This window comes from Haliotis rufescens, unplaced genomic scaffold (genome assembly GCF_023055435.1).
Source record: "Haliotis rufescens isolate VD_foot unplaced genomic scaffold, xgHalRufe1.0.p SCAF_16, whole genome shotgun sequence".
Lineage (NCBI taxonomy): Eukaryota > Metazoa > Mollusca > Gastropoda > Lepetellida > Haliotidae > Haliotis > Haliotis rufescens.
The window spans coordinates 7,581,001-7,603,686 of NW_025963846.1; the positions used below are offsets into that span (position 1 = coordinate 7,581,001).

The 22,686-nt window shown below is 40.8% G+C and overlaps 1 protein-coding gene across 1 annotated transcript in view; it reads right to left on the bottom strand.

Annotated features, from left to right (window-relative positions):
• LOC124134075 (metabotropic glutamate receptor 8-like) overlaps positions 1–22,686 on the bottom strand; it is a 118,907-nt gene that overhangs the window by 16,682 nt on the left and 79,539 nt on the right. The window contains exon 2 of the mRNA XM_046498717.2: positions 6,773–6,989. Coding sequence (XP_046354673.2) covers positions 6,773–6,989 — 217 coding nt within the window. The remainder of the gene's footprint in view (positions 1–6,772; positions 6,990–22,686) is intronic.

Consider the following 22,686-nt stretch of genomic DNA (forward strand, 5'->3'; position numbering starts at 1 on the left):
CGTCATGGAAATTTAGATTTCGATTTTGTATTTAAATACTTTTAAATCAATAATGCAACTTTGATGATAATTTTATATCTCTGTTTAATGTTCTACTCGTTATTTTGAATATTCTTGTCGTTTTACATGCTTTAAATAGAAAAAGTACAATGGCAGTTTTGTCAAGCAATGAAATTATTGTAAGCCTGTGTAGATCGATGCTCATGATGTCAATCACTGGATTGTCTGGTCCATACTCTATTATTTACAGAACGCCGTCATATAGCTGGAACAGTGCGGCGTTGAACAACAAACAAACAAAAATCTCACAGGCGTGTAGCCATTTTGTGTTATATCGAAGGATGCATTTTATGCGACGTTGTTATTTCGGTAACTTTCCTAACACTGGTTAACTCTGGTTTAATCTAGTCAACCAGAAAATGTTGCCAGAAATGTAACCTCGGTTGACATAGATTTTAACAATCGAACGCACGTTGGGATCATCAATCGTGATAAAATCCTACATCAAAATAAAGTTGTCCAGATGACGTTCGGTACCAAGCTAAACGCGTGCTTAAATAAACATGTCCTGTTTTAATTCACACTTTCATCTGTTACAGAATACTAACGTCTGCGAAATCGGATACATTCGACAAATAACATTTTAATGCCTTGACAAAGAAACAGTATTCGATTTGCTTTTGCTTCCCAGAAGTTTCAACCGTGAAGATCCATTTAGATTTTATGTTCATGCGTGTCGTAAGAGGCGACTAACGAGATCGGGTGGTCAGGCTCACTGACATTGTTTATGTATATCACCGTATTCCAAATGCGTAAATCGATACTCATGATGTCCATCACTGCATTGTCTGGACCAGACTTGATTATTTACAGACAACCGTCATGTAGTTGGAATATTGCTGAGGTCGGCGTTGAAAAGGGTATTTTCTGTCAGTCTTATACGTCTCATCGCTGAACCGCCATTATCACTTCTACTTGTGAAAGAAACAAAAGTAGACTTTTTGGCAGTCTTGAATATTGATGAATACAAATATTATAACTGGTGTTTTAAATAAGGCACCATGCTATATATTTTAGCAGGCTATTTCTGACATAATACATTACCTCAGTCAGGTAGATATCTGTATTCGTTAATTTCACAAATGTTCATTGTCTAAAGCTACCTTCATATTACACAATTTCTTTACAAGTCGTTTCTGTTTTAATGTTTTCTTCAACTCACCATCATTTAACACGCCGCTGGTTGTTTTAATAAAACATATTTCTTGTTCATGAAGTGATGGATGTTGATTCGAAAGCAATCACCCGCGATCATGAATATGGTATATTCATCATGATTAGGATGACGATTACTTATAGGCGGACCCAGAGAGGTTTCAAGGAGATTAGTAACGGGTGATGAAACATGGATCTACCAGTATGATCCCGAGTTTAAACGTCAATCCATGGAATGGCACCATTCTACCTCTCTTGCAACAAAGAAATACAAGTCTTCAAATTCAGTGAAGAAGGTTCTGGCCACTGTATTCTTGGATGCAAAGGGCGAGTTCCTTGTTGAAAACATAGAAAGTCAAAAGACGATTACAGGCGCCTACTATTCTGATTTGCGTCATCGCCTGAGAGATTCTATCAAAGAAAAGCGGCGAGGAATGCTGACTGCTGCAGTTCTACTCTTTCATGACAATGCCTCTCGACTCGCAAAGGGTGCTGTGCGACAATGTGGGTTCGAATAGCTTCCTCACTCTCCCTACTCGCCAGACCTGGCACCAAATGATTTCCACCTGTCTCCTAAACTGAAACAACACCTTCGTGTAAAGCGCTATGACGACAACGATGACTTCAAAGCTGCCGTGAATAGATTTTTCAGGGTGGCTTCAGACAACTTTTTCCTGACTGGAATTGAAAAGCTTCTCTATCGATATGCGAAGTGTATTGAAAAGCAGGGAGATTATGTTGAAAAATATAATTAAAAGCACTTTCACAATTGTTGGTTTTGTTTGTTAGGCTTTGAACTTTTTGACCAGCCCTCGTAGTATGTTGTTGGCAGTAAAACTATTTGAGAGAGGATTTTGATATTTTTGCCCCTTCCCATTTATAAATGCTGGATCCGCCCTTGTTAACAAACATACCAATGTTACTGGTTGCACTGGTTATTGGTAAACGCGCACGGCCATTACAAAGAACACCGACTCACTTCTCAGTTTGTGTAAGAGGAGTGACACGGTGGCAACATTGACTCAGATAAGCACACTACCGTGTTCGGTCGTTTATCAGGCTACAACACGTCCCCAATCCATCCACTGTAAACAGATTGTACGATTACAGAAATGTACTCGCCATCAAAGAGTACTTATCTCCCTTTGCTTACAAGCGCGGAACCAATCGCCAATACCGAAGTGAGCTTTTCTGAGTTATGGCGCATTAACGTCCGATTTATCGTGTGTGTAAGTAGGTGTTTATGATGGTATTAGAACCGAGGATCTATGAAGCTCATAGAGTTCCACTGCGATAGCATAATCAAACAAAAGCGAGGTTTCAGTCAGATTGAACGGCTACACGTTTCATATGCTGTATAAGCCACAAATCATCGGCCCGGCGCCATACTTTTATTGACGACCATTGGTGCCGATTCTTTAAGGACTTTCCAAAGTGAGTTCGAATCCCCGCTCTCAATCATTCATGTCACGTTTCTCTCAAACTGTTAAGCGTCGTCCTGAACGATTACAAGTTAAACATAATGAACGTTGCTGTCTATTCGCGTGAAGTATGGTCGGCTCCGATGACCTCAGCTAACCTTGTGTTGAAGGTCAAAGACCCAAATAACACAGTCTCGCGATGAGTGAAATATTATTGTTACTTGCAGCTATTTCAGGTGCACCCTCGGGACTGCTTCTGTTAATGGTTACGTGTAAGTGTTCCCATCTAACAGGTGAAATACGCCATGCGACCACAATACTCTCTGTAGTCTCTTGTAGCAAGCAGCTAATAGGAAGTTGAAGCTACATCTATGTTAAAGTCATTCAAATACCATTTTCGTTTTTGTCTGCTAACTCACATTTTACTGTGTATGTATAAGACGAAATGGGTGCACTAATGTCGAGGGGTGGCCGAAACGCTCTGAGCTTAACAACGAGGGACGAGAAAAAGGTGACTAACGGCATCGGGTGGTCTGACCCGCTGACTTGATGCATGTCATCGTATCCCAGTACCCTGGATCGCTGGCCGCGATGTCAAACACTGGATTGTCTGGTCCAGACTCGATTATTTGAAGACCGCCGTTACACAGCTGGAATATTGCTGAATGTGGCGTTAAACAACAAACAATGGATGTATAGTATTAAGTACAAGTATAAAGTACAATACCTTGCATGCTTACAGGCTGCAGCTGAACCAAATACACAAAAAGGCATCATATTTCAGCAGACATGAAAGTGACTAGGTTTTCTGTGTTCCATGTTGCATCCCTTGGGCTGCCAGAATCCCATGAGCGTAGGTATGAATCCCGAATTTGCCCTGATCGTGATTCTCGGTACATCAGCACTAGGGTGGCTGACGGGTTTGCATCCACATCAACCTGACGAGCCGTGGCATAAATGTAATACTTTTTAAAGTGGCGTTTAATCCAGGTCACTCAATCAGTGTTTTCGTTAAGTCATAATACACTCTGACCATACCAAGATAATACCGTTTCACAAACACAGTTAATAATTTACCTTTTACAAGAATACGCATCCTAAGGTGTGTCGTATTTAATATTAAGGTGTGCAATCTCATCCCATGTTAGAAGTTGTAATCAAATCACGAGCTGTAAATCATGAATGCTGATTACCGCTGATTCGTAGATTTACGGTTCGAAGGTTGAAAAATATGCACCCAAATAGCAGGGTAACACCCCAATTATTCGTCCGCATAAACACATTTCCGGAATAACGAGTCATGAACATGGATTCTACCATGAAATTACTCGATTATGATTGGTGAATCAGAGGATATTAAATTACAATAACCGCCTCTGATTGAAACAGCTGTTTGGACGACCGCATCGCCACGGAAGCTAACATTCATGGAATAGTACTTATGTCAGTCATTGTCGTTGGAAATATTTTAAAACATATATCTTCAATTACAGGTTACGAAATTGCGGCTACCACAATATTCAAAGGATCTGTGGCAATACAGTTCGTGCAGAAAACACGATAGAAATCTACAAAGAGAATGTATTTTAAGTTTTGGGGAAAACAGGGAACTTGGAATTCGGCGCTTTTCTACATACTACTGTGACGACATCCTTTGCGTCACAATGAGCGACATGATAACAATGGTGGCGTGGTTGATGCATGTGACAAAGCTTGCTTAGTTTTCTATAGGGGTGCTCACCTCATGTTAGCTTGCCGTGCTTATAAACTTTCAGGGGGCACGGGTGGCACAGTCGTCTAAGGCGCCGCGATTCGCTGTGCAGAGTTGCGTCCCTTGGGCACGCCAGAACTCTATGATTGTGGGTTCGAATCCCGGTTCGCCTCGATTATGTTTCTAGGTTTGTCAGCACCATACACGTGCCCGTGGGTTTCACCGAAGTGGTAAACGTCTGTGACCTGCATCACTTCGGGCTTTCCTCCCACATTAAGCTGACACGCCGCGATATAACTGGAATACTGTTAAAAGCGGCGTTAAACCAAACTCACTCACTCACACTCACTAAAAACTTTCAATGCCTGTCATATGTTCGAGTTAAAGTTTAGCGGTGTAGACAAGCTGCTTGAGCATATACAGCGACTATGTTGTTTGAAGGCTGTTGTCGGTGATTCCATAAGTTAGATCAACAATCCACTCAAAACACTGGACTCAACCCATGCCGCTTCTCTAAATGTATTAATTTTGTACACGAAACAGCTCTTATTTAGTCATGGTGGAATAGAGATAAAAGAACTGTGTGATTTTTTCGAGCTTGGTTATCAGTAGATTTAACCTCGCTAAATCTAGCATTTGAAACCTCACGCTGCGCGTTCGTTCCAAATGCAATTTGTCGCGATTAAATGTATAGGTAACCCTGCTCTACATTGAAAATACAGAATGTTTATCTCCTAATGTATTCATGTCAGTATAATATTGACTGGAGGGAAAGCTTTCCGGAATGACGGGGTTACGGTGTTCGTGTTAAGAGGAACTGTGTAATCAGAGTTCAGGAGACCATTCCCCTCATCCCCTACACTGACTTTGTCTACCACTCACTCACTCACTCACTAACCCTACAACCCACTCACACAGCCACCCACTCACACACTCACTCACCCACCCACATACTCACTCATTCACTCACTCACTCACTAACCCTACAACCAACTCACACAGCCACCCACTCACACACCCACCCACATACTCACTCACTCACTCACTCACTCACTAACCCTACAACCCACTCACACAGCCACCCACCCACTCACACACTCACTCACTCTCTCACTCACTCTGTATTATACCAGGTCATACGCGCTATTGATATAGGGCTTTCTCCATTCATCTCTGTTGACGAGAAATCGAAATCGCTCATAATGAAATAACTTGCATTAACAAGTTTATGTTTTTAGTTTAAATCACAATTAATTGCAGAAGACATTATGTTGTGTTGTCTGCCAACAGTTTGACCCAGGCATTACTGAACTTTTGGAATATGCATGGCCGTTTTTCCCCCTTCATTAATGCTGCATTGGAGGCCCTTCTGCCTCAACGCCAAGGAGGAAGCAACAACGCAACCTCGGGGTTTCAACTCGCCCCCTTCATCCAAAGTCCTAATCAGGTAACAAAGAACAGGCCCCGATCCACTGCATCATTCGTCTTCATTTTCACTTGTAGTGACCTTGAAGCGTAGGTTTAAAAAACTTGAATTGATTATTCAATTTTGCTTGAGGAGTGTTTTTTGATTCCACGAATGTAACTTTGTAACGTTCAAACAAAAACACGATATTCTATTCCTTGATGCTGTAGGATCACTTGTGCGCGTTGTGTACAGGTATGTTGGTATTATAAACCACTAGGGCGGCGGAGTTGCCCAGTGATTGTAGGCCTGTCCATGGTCAGTCACACAGATAGCCCAGGTTTGATTCCCCTACCGAGGTATGGCTGGAATTGTGCTCAAAGCCGCGTTGAAAACACTCACGCAAACAATCACTTATAAGAATAGCGTAAAGTTGAGTGTCTTGTATGGCACGTTTCGAAGCGAGCATTAAAAAAACCCAACCCAACATCAACGTTCCATTATAAAAGAAATTACAGTACAGATTAAACTAAAAAATGCAGCAAACAGGTTTTGGGCGATCCTGGCATAGTCAGGCTGGTTAGGCTCATCATCAGCTCAGGGCCCTTGCCCGCTCTACACGCAGCCCAGACAGCGAATGGGACTTCTCAAAGAAAGCGCTGCTGTCAAACCCACCCAGAACTTTTCGGAGAATGTGAAGACTCCCCAACACTGCAGCCTTCTGCATTAACCAGATTGTCAGAAGGGCTTTATTCCTGGTAGCAAACCCAGCTACTCTCCCAATGTCAGTCAACAGATTGAGAGGTACCAAACGTAAGGCACCCAGAACAATGGGGAGTCGGACAACTTGGCACTTGGGATGCAAGCGTGACATTTTAAAAGCGAGGTCCGCATAAGTACCATGTTTTTTTCTTGAATCTTGTTATTATTATTGTTATTATTATTATTATTATTATTATTATTATTATTAACTGTTAGTATTGTTGATATTTCATTATAATGCGTATGATCTGTTGATACCTGATTTTTTTGCTTTGTTCTCGAACGCTCCGATTCCCTTTTCCCCGTAGGTGCCGTCGTCAGCCAAGGTGTTCACGTAGTTCCAGCCGAATGCCTTCGCTATGTCCACCATTGCTTGGGCCTGGTATGTGTCAGGGGCGACGACTCTGGAGAAGTACTCGAATCTTGTCTTATCGCTGAGGTCCACACTGCTGGACGCGTAGCTGATCTGTGGGATCTGAAACACACGTACATACTTATAATATTGACATCAATTATTAAAGTATTCTCATTCTTAGGGACAGTACACTTATTTATTCAGTAAACGACGTATTTTTTATATTATGCATTTACTACCAGACCTAAATACAATGACTGTAAATAATGTTTCTTCGGCGTGGAAGAGAAAGTATCTGATATTTCAACAATTTTAGTGTCAGAGTTTCCGTCGCAGTATCTACCAATCCATAATGCGGAATTGAACAAGAACCATCAGCATGCCGAGCTTCGCACACATCATTTGCCGAACCATCTACTGTTTAATGTTGAATTCAGGGAGGCTTGGAGAATCAAACATTTTCAGAAATAAATAACAAACAACCCGTCTCATGTAAATTTTTTTGTCTTGTGGAGCCTCGTTTCTTTCCATAATGTAATACACTATATTCGTACGTAGCTCTAATACCCACGCATGCTTCATGCGAATATCATATCCATTGATAATTAATTTACACAAACGCCTTACAAAGCATTTTGAAAAAAATAAATAGAAAATTTAAATTGCCTCCCGACATTTATGTGAAGTTTGAAAAGTCAAGAAAGCCACATTTGCTGTCGGTCTCAGCTGGCCGCGGACAAAGAGCCAAGGAGAGGCCACAGCTTGTACGAGTTGTCGTTTGGTAATTAGTTTTCGTTTCGCCAAACTGTGTCCAATACACACATGTGTTATGTTGTATCTGTGTCATCAGAGTTGAAAAACTAGAACAGAATCCACGTGAAGATTCCGGATTAAGATACATGCTCTCGCACAACGTTAGTTGGTTGGTGTTTTTAACTCCGCACTCAGCAATATTCCAGTTATATGGCGGCGGTCTGTAAATAATCGAGTCTGGACCAGACAATCCAGTGATTGATGTCAGGAGCATCGATCAACGCAATTGGGATTGATGACATGCATCAACCAAGTCAGCGAGCCTGACCACCCGATCCCGTTAGTCGCCTCTTACGACAAGCATAGTCGCCTTTTACGGCAAGCATGGGTTGTTGAAGACCTATTCTACCCCGGATCTTCACGGGTGTCTCGCACGAGGCCGCACATTGATCGGGTAATGAGTCCAGTCTCATCGATACCAGGGACATTGTTCGTGATATAACGCATAGTGTTCCTTGGCCCTGACACGAATATGTAAAGGCATGTCATGGAGCAGGATTATTGTTGAGTGCTGCATAAAACAACAAACAAAATCAAACAAACAATCACGTCGTTCACAGAATATCGTTTGATTTTTTATCTACAGGAGACAGAAATCAAGTTCTACTCATATCATACTCTTTATATGAATTATTTGCCTTATAATAAGATTTATTTGCCTTGTGCGATTTGGTGCTGGTACAATGTCTAAGTTACTTTGATGTCCACCCGCCGCCACTAGGCAAAGGGTAAATGGGCACTTTACACCATACTCCTGAAACTAGCATATGCGACAGGTGACCATAGTGTGAAAGATCTACGTTGTAGTGATGGCTATGTGTTTTCCCGATAGTGTACTCTGTCTCGCTCACTGGTCTGGGGCTGATGATGTGGATCTCGTAACGCGATTACACTCAGCTTAATTACGTTTCCAGCACACAGAGGACAAGAACGGCTGTTCCAGTGGGCCCATGTTGGGGGAATGATTCAATTACTCTCCAATTGAAGGCAAAATAGTCAGTGTAAATTCAGAAGTTAAATATTCCCCTTACTTTGTTCCCAAATATCAAACTAAATGGCAGGCTATACGTATTTCCAGCAATGAGGGATATGTATGTATGTATGTATGTATGTATGTATGTATGTATGTATGTATGTATGTATGGAAACAAGTTGCATTGCTTGGCTTAATACTTGCGTTTGAAAAAAAATGAATATGCTTTAGTATTATCTGTGAATTGGCTAGAGTAGAAAGTGGGTGTGCAAATAATTGAGAGTGTGAATATGAGCAAAAGTGAGTGAGTTGTTTAACTTGTTTAACGTCGCACTTCATATTCCAGCTTTGTCACGGCGGCCTGTAAGTAATCGAGTCTGGACCAGACAAACCGTTTACTGCTATTTAGCGGAGGATTGGAGTAGGATGACAGTCCAACAACCAAGTCACCGAGTCTGATCAGCGCTTTTACGAGTTGCTGGGGCCTAAGCCTAACCAGAAGAAAACAAATAGGAAAAGAAACTACTTAAATGGAAACGTGCGATAACAGTTCTCTACGCCGACCTTGTACGATTACACAACGATGCAGCAAACCCTTGATTGATTCAGTCACCGGCGACGAGGTTTCACCACATCTACAACATGTTCATGAAACATTCACGGCCTATTTTTCCCCTTGATTACAGCCTGACTTGGTCCCGACTACTTCGATCATGTTGTCGACCCTAACCTTGACCTGACCATGACCTGACCTTGACCTGACCAGACCTTTAAATCTATCGTTTGCTGTTGTGTCTTATTATGTTAATAAGCAATAAGCAAACAAGAACAACAAGAACAGCTTACAACCCAATCTGTTTACGGCAAAAACATTTTTTTTAACACGCCTCATTCACAAAGGGAACAGCGTTACGACTAAAGTCATTCAGTTGAAGAACAGAGTTGTATCCCTAACACATTCACAGCAAGAACAGCGATTCAACTCAACACATTCACGAAACAGAACAGCGTTACAACCCAAGTCATTCACTTGAAGAACAGCGTTACAACCCAACACGTCCACAGTAAGAACAGCGTTACAACTCAACACATTCACGAAACAACAGCGTTACAACCCAAGTCATTCACTTGAAGAACAGCGTTACAACCCAACACATCCACAGTAAGAACAGCGTTACAACCCAAGTCATCCACTTGAAGAACAGCGTTACAACCCAAGTCATTCACTTGTAGGACAGCGTTACAACCCAACACATCCACAGTAAGAACAGCGTTACAACCCAAGTCATTCACCTGTAGAGCAGCGTTACAACCCAACACATCCACAGTAAGAACAGCGTTACAACCCAAGTCATTCACTTGAAGGACAGCGTTACAACCCAACACATCCACAGTAAGAACAGCGTTACAACCCAAGTCATTCACTTGAAGGACAGCGTTACAACCCAACACATCCACAGTAAGAACAGCGTTACAACCCAAGTCATCCACTTAAAGAACAGCGTTACAACCCTCCTTACAATCTTCCTGGAAACCATTTTCTTTTTTTTACAGTGGGCCATTTTTTTTAAATTGCGCATATTTCCACACCACACAGGGGCATGCTAAAAGCTCTATTAATACTCCGGTCACTGGATGAGCTCCCTGGGGAGTACACACCCTAAGCTGCCTGTTAGGCGCTTGAAGGCTAACAACGACATTGCCATCTCATCCCATCCTATTTTAGGAAGTCCTATTCATATGTATGGCCATAGACTGAAGATGGCCATATGACCGTGCATCAGATGGCGTATTGAGAGCCACCCACATACATACTAATACCCACTGCTAACCACAAGACCAATTACTTACATCACAACCACGTGTATCGTACTCATGCTTCTCCCCTGAATAGCATTTAAGCTTGCTAGTCATTCTGCTTCATTTGCGACTTTATTGAAGAGAAAGAATTAACTTATTAACGTGGGATCGAAGGGAAATTAAATTAGCATATGACGTCCCCTTGTCTCTGATTTGGGAGAAGCAAAAGTCATTACAAAAAAGATCAGTGTGGGCGGTGTCACGATATTCGAAGTTCTGTCTTGTCAAGCAGAAACAGTACGCTTCATTGGTCATACTGAGCCTCAGGTGGCGTGCAGTTCAAGCACATGTTTCACGGACTCCTTACAGTTACCATGTCGATATTGGTATTCCTGGTACATAGTATTTTTGTCCGTATTTACATTGTCTTTTTATCACATACTATTTTAGGGAATATGTTTTTTGTTTGGTTGTTGTTTAACGCCGCACTCAGCAATATGCCAGCTATATGACGTCGGTCTGTAAATAATCGAGTCTGGACCAGACAATCCAGTGATACGATGACATGTTTCAACCAAGTCAGCGAGACTGACCACCAGATCCCGTTTGACGCCTCTTACGACAAACATGGGTTGCTGAAGACCTATTCTACCCCGGATCTACACAGGTCTCTTAGGGAATAAGTTCATATAAAAGAATTCTATGACGTCGTGAAAAACGAATAGCATCAGCTTCAACGCATGTGCTACAATGTAATGATGTGACGTCATTTTGTTTTTTCGGAAACACCTATAAGAAAGTTTGTGAAATGTTTAAACACCATTGAGATAAACCTTTGTATCTTTAGTGAAACGTACTGGCACTAATTTCCCCGATGTCCTTGAGAAAAGAGTATATAAAGCCGAAAAACGTTAATCCGGACTATACCGAAGTAATTGCAGAATTCCTGCCATGCCGCGCTATGGAACTAGAGCAGTTATAGCGCGCATGATTCAGAAAACACCGATAAGCCGGAGGCTTAAAGAAAGTATACACCTATGTTTGATGGTGGCTAAAAAACAAAGAAATGGTTATTTGATTGTGATGTAAGGTCGATGTGACCCCAAGTTTCCTTTGTTTCGGCGATTGGTTTAAGCCTGCTGCAGGGTAATATTTGGGTCAAATCCAGCTTTCAAGTGTACACTTCCTTTTGCCATTTGGATGTATTTGATACGGGTATCATAGGTGTGTCTTAAACCTTAATTTTGTATAGTTTCGGCTATTGATTTAAGCCTGGTAATGTTTTGGTGAAATTCAATTTTCAAGTGTATGCATGTACTTCCTTTAGTCAGCCAGTCTAGTTTTACCGAAACTGGAACATATGAATCACATGCACCCGACTTTAATGATAGTTTAGGCTGTGCATGGGAAGTGTCATTACATCAGTGGTCGTCTCCCTATGGAGAACGGATTCAAAGCAGCCTTCCAGTCTGACCTCGTTTAACCTTTGTTTGCAGGGCTTAATAAGTCCCTTTTGGAAAAGATATTATTAATGGCTTCTCCCGGAGTCCCTTTCATGACCCAGGGAATGATGACGTTTTATCTGCAATACTTTAGCACAGATGTTTGCGTCATCGAGAAACGGAAACCAGGTCTGTCCATGGGGCAACGAGGGGCAACGGAAATAGCCTAATCAATGCAAAAAATCCAGACGTGCACAACAAATGTTTTAGAAACTACGAATTCAAAAGTATAATCGGATTTCTCTCATCTTATCGGATCGTTCTCTGCCTCCCCTTTCCCCATTCGCCGATATTTCCCCACGCTAACTGCGTCCAATATGGCTGGTGTTTGTTACAAGGTATCTGTCGATCGACGAATGATCCATGTTTGCTTCCTCAAAACCAAGCAAGACCCGAAGAGGTTCTTCCTGTGCCAGCAAGATACGCGCACTTGAGTTCCAACCCTCTGATGAAAGATACTTGAGGTTTGTTGTCAGTGTTAACTCCTTCAATGGAATGAATTAAATCAATGACAGAACATCCAAGTGACAACGATAGCCTCAGACAATTGTCAGATAATGAATCTAAAGCGGTTATCTAGCTCTCCCCTTTGTCCGCGTTTCGAGGGGGATTCCCTGATACCAGCAGACTTGCACCACACAGCAGTCAACACTATCGGAAGGAACGTCGACATTGGGGAAAGCTCAAAGGATGGCAGAGTCTTTGTACATCTAGGTTTTCCGGCTATCAGAACGTGTGATTGGCATTCGCGGTACACTTGACTTAACATTCATCTGTAGGCCCTAGTCAATGAGGAATCCTGATTAGATAGGTCGCATCTTACCTTTTCATGAACAGAACGGTAACAACTCTATTTGACAATCACGACCGGGAACTTGTATGATTAATGTCTACACGAAATTACCTTATATGAGGAACTCGGCCTATGTCTTACAAATTTGCCCTCAAATTCAAGCCCACAAATTTAAAGATCAGTATATAATGGGTAGTTGAATAAGTGGACTTGAATACAAATGGCTACAATAGTGTGTCGAATGCAACAGAAGAAATCGCATACAACAATGGTTGTGTTCAATACTTCAACAAAAGCAACATACAAGATCACTCACTGTCTTTTAACAGGATAAGGCCGGTAGGGTAGCTTAAAGGCTAAAGCGTTCGCACGTCATACCGATGACCACGGTTCGAATCCCCACATGGCTTCAAAGCGTGAAGCCCATTTCTAGTGATATTGCTGGAATATTGCTAAAAGCGGCATAAAATCATATTCACTCTCTCATTATTGTTCGTACCAAAGCAGAAACAATTGAACACAACATATGTGTCGTCGAATGGACTCCACCTCTTTTAACAGAGAAGTCTTGTGGTTATGAAAAATATCCTGTGGATTTTATTATAATGTACCATACAAGAAACAATATACAAGATCAGACGAAACACAATGATCGTGTAAAATACGCCAGAAGAAAACCTATCTCACAAAGGGTATTTTCCGTAAACCAGAAGAACCAATAAACCACAACGACGGTGTCCAGTATACAACAGAAACAATATGTCACCATGAGCTAAAACATTATACAATAATGACAACGTACCATAACAGAAATAAAACAAAGAAGGACAATAAGTCCAGGGCCCACTTGCACAAAGCGATCTTAGCGCTAAGCTGATCTTAACTCCCATACTTTAACAGAGGCTTACAATAGTCTCAGCGCTAAGATCGTTTTCTGCAAGTGGGCCCTGGGCCCCGTTCCTCAAAGCGATCTTAGCGCTACGATGATCGTAACCCTATGGTAAAGTATGGGATTTACGATCACCTTAGTGCTAAGATCGCTTTGAGGAACTGGGCCCTGGTCCGTTTCACGTGCCTTGGCAGACACAATGAACCAAAAGACTGTGCTCAGTACCGCAGTAGAAAAGATAGATGATGTTGAATGGCTGCATGCTGATGTGATTACCGGAGTGTTTGAGTTTGCTCCCACACTGTGAGGTGACATGTTTTACGTGTCGATTAACAAATGTTAACCAATATATCTGTACGTAAAAGAACTATGTGTGAGACCAACAAACAACCAAGAAATGGTAATACAATCAACATATATATAACAACATTAAATAGGTTTACAAATCAATACAAAATACTAAAAGCAATTACAATGGTAGTTCACAATTGAGCGATAGTACAATAATCAATGACAGTATATTATATGATGACATCGGTCGGTATCAATAACAAACAAACAGCGGTGATAATAATATATTCACCAAGACCAAGGCAGGGAATCAGGGATGATGCGTGATCTTCACGCGAAAGCTAGTGTTCATGTAATGAAGTGTGTGAGAGACGATATGTGTTGGAGATACGAGGGGCATGCTCTGGTCACCTTATATACAGTCTAACTAGCTTCTGGAAATTTCTACACAATGCCCTCACAAGTAGCGGCACCAGAACATTACAGAATATTCCACATCAGTCCACGGTATTCCGGACGTTTACTGACAACTTATCACTGTACAAACACAATGCAATGAGCGTCTACAGAATCTCTGTAACAATGTAACAGCTACAATCATCGTTCAACAATAAAATACACTGTCATATAACACAGGCAATAAATTGGTTATTTTACGTTTTGCTATCCTGAATAAGCTTATTTGTGATCCAGATTGCAAGTACCATGCCGATGACACCCCTGAAACCTTGAAACTTTCGTCGTGCTCAGTTCAGAGTTTTTTGCCCTTCAAGACACAATGTGTGAATGTCATTGTTGGTGTTCACTTTTGGAAAATTGATTGAATATTACTACAAGCGACGCCGAACTCAAATTATTATTGGGACAGTAGCGGTCAACACTAGGTTAGCTTCATCTGGAATCCAGGTGTTACGTCAACATGACACTTGGGTCGTGGCCTTGGGCAGAGAGATTTAAACGTGACATCTTCAAACTTAAGGAACCTTTTAATGAATGCTGAACTTTGTGTCGACATCTGCCTTTAAATCATCGAACACGTGGCCGCCAGACACCTACAATTTCTCATCAGGTCAGAATACATGTCGTCTCATCTTGACATTATTATATTTACATAAGTCAACAACATCTTCCCGAGGCAATGGCGTTAACTGACTATAAAATGTCCAGTTTTCACACTTGCCGAACTGGGCTGGGATTTCGTGTCTCGAACCTAGTGCCACCAGTGGCTATTACGTCCCTTCTATGTCCCTCCTATTGGCCAATCAGATTCCACCTTTCACATCACTTGCATTTGCTTCAAACAAAACGGAGGCGCACAGTCAAGACTGTCTGATCAATAATCAAGATCTATATTACAATAAAACGGGTCTTATCTCGCGAACTGCACCAAATCAATTGATCACCTTGATTAAAAAAATGAAAACGTGCAAAATGTCTGTCGACGCCAGCTGGCTATACATCCTGCCTTTGATCAAAATCTGCACGTTGAAATCCATGTTGTTTACGAACCTGACGTCTAGTTCGTTACCCGATTGTGATTGGACTCCGGAATTCAAGCCTAGTTCGACAAGGATGGAAACTAGTCAGTTAACGCCCTTGCCTCGGGAGGAGGGTCCACACTCGCGGGAACATGTTTGCTGGCATGATAACTAAATTTTAAGGAAGAGCTCAAACCATAACAGTCTTTACAGCACATACATTCGAAAGTTGTGATGTCAGAATAACATATTGAACAGTGACAGTTTTCTGTGTTTGATTAAGACAGAGAATCTAATTATGATGACATTAACGTTTCTGAGATTGATGTGCTTCACAAAACACATCAGACCCGTTGACACACTGAAGGACTTATGTACCCATACCCAATGTATAAGTATGCATACAAATGTTTAAACAGCATTGATAACACATATGCACTGTAGATGGTTGACAAAATCACCACCAATGGTTGCACACGTGTCGGTTATCAAATGTATTCATGATATATAGGTACAACGATAATATTCTGGCTGGTACACTGTGCAGTACGTTTGCACAGAACTTGACTGACTGACTGACTGAGTATGGTTTTACGCCGCTTTTAGCAATATTCCAGCAATATCACGGCGGGGGACACCAGAAATGGGCTTCACACATTGTACCCATGTCGGGAATCGAACCCGGGTCTTCGGCGTGACGAGCGAACGCTTTAACCACTGGGCTACCCGACCGCCCCGCACAGAACTTGAACAAACAAAGCCCAGATCAGTCAGTTGAACGAAATGAGACTCAAGGACTTAGTAAAGCGTTCAAACAGTTTCATGAGACATGTGGAGAACACATGTGATGTCCGATGTGAATGCACATTTTGACTTGTACCGTATGCTCTGCCAGGTGAACAATTGACTTCAAGTTGTGTACATGACGGTACCACTGGTAGGATACGTTCGAGTTTTCACGAACATCTGGTATCATCAGTATTTTGTTATAGTGATTCATAAGCACATGCTCATGATGGAGTCAGAATCGAACAATGACCTCTGTTTTTAGAAGAGATTTTAGAAGCACAAGCACATGCTCATGATGTAGTCAGAATCGAACAATGACCTCTGTTTTTAGAAGAGATTTTAGAAGCACAAGCACATGCTGATGATGGAGTCAGAATCGAACAATGACCTCTGTTTTTAGAAGAGATTTTAGAAGCACATGCACATGCTCATGATGGAGTCAGAATCGAACAATGACCTCTGTTTTTAGAAGAGATTTTAGAAGCACAAGCACATGCTCATGATGGAGTCAGAATCGAACAATGACCTCTGTTTTTAGAAGAGATTTTAGAAGCACATGCACATGCTCATGATGGAGTCAGAATCGAACAATGACCTCTGTTTTTAGAAGAGATTTTAGAAGCACATGCACATGCTCATGATGGAGTCAGAATCGAACAATGACCTCTGTTTTTAGAAGAGATTTTAGAAGCACATGCACATGCTCATGATGTAGTCAGAATCGAACAATGACCTCTGTTTTTAGAAGAGATTTTAGAAGCACATGCACATGCTCATGATGGAGTCAGAATCGAACAATGACCTCTGTTTTTAGAATAGATTTTAGAAGCACATGCACATGCTCATGATGTAGTCAGAATTGAACAATGACCTCTGTTTTTAGAAGAGATTTTAGAAGCACATGCACATGCTCATGATGGAGTCAGAATCGAACAATGACCTCTGTTTTTAGAAGAGATTTTAGAAGCACATGCACATGCTCATGATGTAGTCAGAATCGAACAATGACCTCTGTTTTTAGAAGAGATTTTAGAAGCACATGCACATGCTCATGATGGAGTCAGAATCGAACAATGACCTCTGTTTTTAGAAGAGATTTTAGAAGCACATGCACATGCTCATGATGGAGTCAGAATCGAACAATGACCTCTGTTTTTAGAAGAGATTTTAGAAGCACATGCACATGCTCATGATGGAGTCAGAATCGAACAATGACCTCTGTTTTTAGAAGAGATTTTAGAAGCACAAGCACATGCTCATGATGGAGTCAGAATCGAACAATGACCTCTGTTTTTAGAAGAGATTTTAGAAGCACATGCACATGCACATGCTCATGATGTAGTCAGAATCGAACAATGACCTCTGTTTTTAGAAGAGATTTTAGAAGCACATGCACATGCACATGCTCATGATGTAGTCAGAATCGTACAATGACCTCTGTTTTTAGAAGAGATTTTAGAAGCACATGTACATGCTCATGATGTAGTCAGAATCGAACAATGACCTCTGTTTTTAGAAGAGATTTCTTGTGATTATGGAAAGAGCTTTATGCTTTTATTATCATTGCCAAATCAACCAAGCATCAAGAACAAGGGAGCAATAGTGTCACCCCACTTAATGCTTTTCTCATGATGATGGAAAAGGTTTTAATTATTAATAATATTCTTAGGCAGTTACATAAATTCGATTCTTTACCTATTGCTCCAAAGCTATCTTTGTCAGTGTTAGAACTTGACAATAACAACCCAACATTCCCAACTGGGTGAAGTTAAATTGTCAAGACTCCTACTCCTCACTATCATAATATAACAGCCACTGTATCGTTTTCAACCGGGTACCGGAGAGTGTCCAATAGCGTTTCGGGCGCTGACTTACAAGTTGCTTACTGTGCTTTAGCAGGAGTATTATTTAACACTCGGATGTTACTAATATTGTCGATGGGTCGGGCGACCAATGTTGATGTAGCTAGGCTCTTTATGTGTCTGGTATCCGAACCTGGTGGACAAGGAGCCGATAACAACCCATCCACGTCAACCTCTAGACTTGCACAAGTCTCTAAGGCAAAACTTATTTGTTTAAATCATAATGTCTAGATTATGTAAATAATAAGAACAAGTTGTCCCCATAAGAGACTGTCCACATACCTAGACTTACCTATTAGGAGGATAGAATATTACACATCCATGGACTTTTATTTCAGTACAGCCTTGGAGCAAGGCTACGTCAACCCTGGCAGCCAGACCAACGGAACACGAGTAGCAGCCTATCGCCAAAAAGCAAGGACATAACGGACGTGGACCTATTGACTACCAATAAGTTACAAAGGCATACGTCGAGGCGAAAATAATCCTGACATTTTTTGCACGGTCTCTGAATATAAGAATATTCCCAGACTGTACAGGAACAATACCTAGACGATATTATGAATCCCAAGATTATGTGTAACAGCCCAGCAACTAAATAGGAACGCACTTTTAGCATCAGCTAAATGAACTTAATATGTCCTTTGTTAGAAAATGTCTCGCCTACAAAATGATTCTCTCAAATGAGATAATAATATCAGAAAGACGCGAGTAGAGCGTGAACGTTCTGCGAAAATATAAGAGTTTATTATAAAACACATGCGGGCATGATTTGCAGACACTGTTCCCACAGCGAATGACCTGCATGACTCGTTTGCCCCGTACATTGCACATGTGTGTCTATGTTGAAATATGGCCATGGTCGTACACGTTGCGGTAATTAGATGGGCGCCAGAGGAAAGTGAGCACATTAAAGATATTTAAGTCGGACAGCTATTACACCGTTTTGATAAGATAATTGTAAAACCATTATACTCTGACCCCACAAGGGCTCACGGGATCGGGTCACTGACAATTTTGTGATAACTCCTTGCCCCCACGTGGTTGCCTACTCGAATATGGCACTGAAGATTGCACATGGCTGCAAGATTCGTGACTCTTGGCACGGTAGGACAAAAGGACTACCTCATATGTCTAACAAATCATCAACCAAACATTTAAGTGTAACATTTAACAAAATCCTGTTTCTGTTTGATTACGAAATCTGGCAACATATTAAAACGATATATCTATCAAACTATTTCCGTCAACAAAACGTTTTTGGTCGTATCATTCTGCCACATTTCACGTATATTACAAAAAGCGTATCACAGCAACTGGGTACAGTAATCAGTGAACCTTACCATATAATTGGTGTTAGGATGACCCAATCCATAAGTAAAAGAAATCATGTAAATAACAAATCATGCAAATAAAACCATGTCTTCTGTGCTGAATGGCAATATCCTTCATCTCAAACCATTCCCACTACAATCGATAAATTCCGCTAGTGGTTTCAGATTCGGATTTAAATCAGATATTCTAAAGGTATCGTCAAGTTTAATACCACGTTCTATTTCCACAATTTTCCAAACCTTTAAGTGGCGTATTTATGCACCGGATCAGCGCGTGCACACTGAACGTGATCACTAATGACGATATTAACAGGTTAAGTTATTAGCTGGAAAGAATATCGAAAATCATATGCTTGGTAAGCAACTATTCTTTCGTTAAAGGGACTACAATGAACAACGCTGCGCCAGGCTAATTTAGGTGAGACAGTAATGATTACCTGATCAATATTACAATAGGGAATTTTAGAAATTGTGTATTATTTTGGTTTAATTACATCGATCTATAACCCCTTAGATATAATCATTAACCTCAAGCTGTGAAGAATATTATGTTGAACCCGGATGACATCTGATGCACAGAGTGTAATTACGATTTCAAACATGTTGTTACGGATTGGGTAAATGTTCATTGTGAAGGGAGCTAATTTGTACGTAGCAGGGTTAGGCCTTAGTGCTCCAGTATTGAATTGTGTTGCAGGTAGTATTATAAAGGAATTTATTTTCGACTGAAATGTCTGAGAGGTTGTTTTGATGCAAAAGTATTTTCTGTAATTGTTTTAACCTTGTTAGATGTTTAGTCTTCTATCAATAGTGTACCAAACACATGTTTAATCTACTACCAATAGTGTAAAAAACATGGTAAATTAGTATTGTATTTCAAGAAACGCCAGTTAACGTCATAACGCATGCAACACAATATCCAAAGGATGACATGAACGCTGATAAAAGAATATCCTTGAATGCATTTAGAAGTAGGACATGTAATTCATGTCAAGTTAGGAACCATGATGAACCTGTCAGTATTTCTTTTTTTCAATAGTTACATCACAGTGTAATTTATTGTTAACCAATGATTGTAATTGTATTACATTGTTTCTGTTAAGATTTAGTAGAAGTTCAGTGCATTGTTTGTACAGTGATTAGTTGTAAGGAATGTATTACTATTTAATGTAAGCAGTTGTGAGGAAGTTAATATATTTAGATGCTCGAATTCATTCGTCACCACTCGCCCCTTTCCGTTACCTGCAAGAACACTCGTCCCCCTATCGATGAATGTTATGTGCGAAAATACGACAAACCAGTCAGAATGCGCGTATGATTTCAAATTCTTCGTCAAAGCATCCCTCAGAAATATTTTTTGATTTTAAAAAAAAATATACCAAAGACACAGTTAAATGTGTTCAATCATACTGCATAATTCCGCACGTCCCGATGGGCTTTAAGTTGCATCTGAAACATATATAATATATGGGGAAATGTGTGAACCATTACGCAACGAGTGGACAATTGTTTTAGGTATGTCCGTTTGCGATAAGACGGAACCCGGTCGCTAAAATGGCCACGAGATGGGCAGGAGTCGCTATTCGGCTTGTCCCGGAATAACACGAGTTGGTCACAAATGGCTCGAATTATCTGTAAACTTCCGGATTAGCTTGGCTGGATCTCAAGCGTTTTTGAAACATGTGGAATATTCTGTGATGTTCTAGTGACACTGGGCTGGTATTACAGTGTGTGGAAAGTACTGAAAGTATTAGTTTGACTTTATAAGTGAAGCGGGCGCGTGCCTGTCATCTCACAATTTATCTGACATCAAGACCAGCTTTCTAGTGAAGATCGCTTTCCACCCTGGTGTTCAGCCAAGGCCTATCTTGGAAGCTTGGCCACCGTTGTAGCGAGGTGATTAATATGCTTGTTCTTGTCATTTCCACTGCTCTCACCTTTTATACTGCCATTGAATATTGTACTGTCACTCTATTGTGTACTGCCATTGTAATTGTTGTGCAGTAATTTGTATTGATTTGTAAGTCTAGTTAATTTTTGAGTACAATTTTTGATTGTATACTGTTTGTTGGTTGTTTGTTTGTTTCACACTAAATTCTTTTACGTACAGATTTCTGGTTTAACATATTGTATCAATTTGGAAATCGACCCGCAACACATTGCAATATAAAAACAATACTTTTTCTAAGATTATTTGACATCGACAGTGTAAGGTTACAATGTCCAAAAGTCTAAAATATTTTTTTTGGCTTCTATTATGTTGCTTTTCGTAGATATTATGCACGGTGTTCTTTACCCCCCAGTGTAATTAACATCCAAAAGTATACCTTCGTTCTAAAACGGAAAAACACTCTGTGGACCTTTAATTTTGTTACAGGTAATGAGTTGTCGGAACATTCTGTATCGTGTGCCAAGGGAGATTTGTGAATATTGTAAAAACAATTCGGGTCAAAACTTGTTTCAACAAAAGCTCCGTGGTTAAACATCTGGTAAATTAAAAGTTTCTGACATTTGTCTTTAAGTGTGAGAATTTGCACAACCGACTGAATAAATGCAAGTAACCAGACAGATAAGGATCAACGTGCCCTACCCTCTCACTGCAGAGTCCGATATGACCTATTCCTCTTTAGGACTTTTTGCTTCACTCGAAATATTTCCCTAAATCGGAAACAGAAGGGGCGTTTGTTTTCGTAAAAATGTATATTTTTACTGATGCTGTAAACACGTCATACACGGACGCATTCGTCACCACTCGCCCCTTTCCGTAACCTGCAAGAAGACTCGTCCCCCTATCGACGAATATTATGTGCGAAAATACGACAAACCAATCAGAATGCGCGTATGATTTCAAGTTCTTCGTCAAAGAATCCCTCAGAAATAATTTTTTATTTTACATACGTCTTGCATCTAAAAATATACCCATGACGCAGTTAATGTGTTCAGTCATACTGTATAATTCCGCATGTCCCGATGTGCTTTTAATTGCATCTGAAATATATATAAAATATTGGGAAATATATGTGAACCATTACACAACGAGTAGACAATTGTTTTAGGTATGCCCGTTTGCGCTAAGACGGAACCCGGTCACAAAAATGGCCACGAGAGGGGCACGAGTCGCTATTCGGCTTGTCCCGGAATAACACGAGTTGGTCACGAATGACACGGACGGAGTTAGTGACTTTATGGAATTGTGCGTGATCATCCTCAGCAAGGCCATTACTCGTGCCCCGTACCTTTGAGTAAGTCACTGTACGGCAAGTACGTACCTGAGTACATGTAACGGAATATAT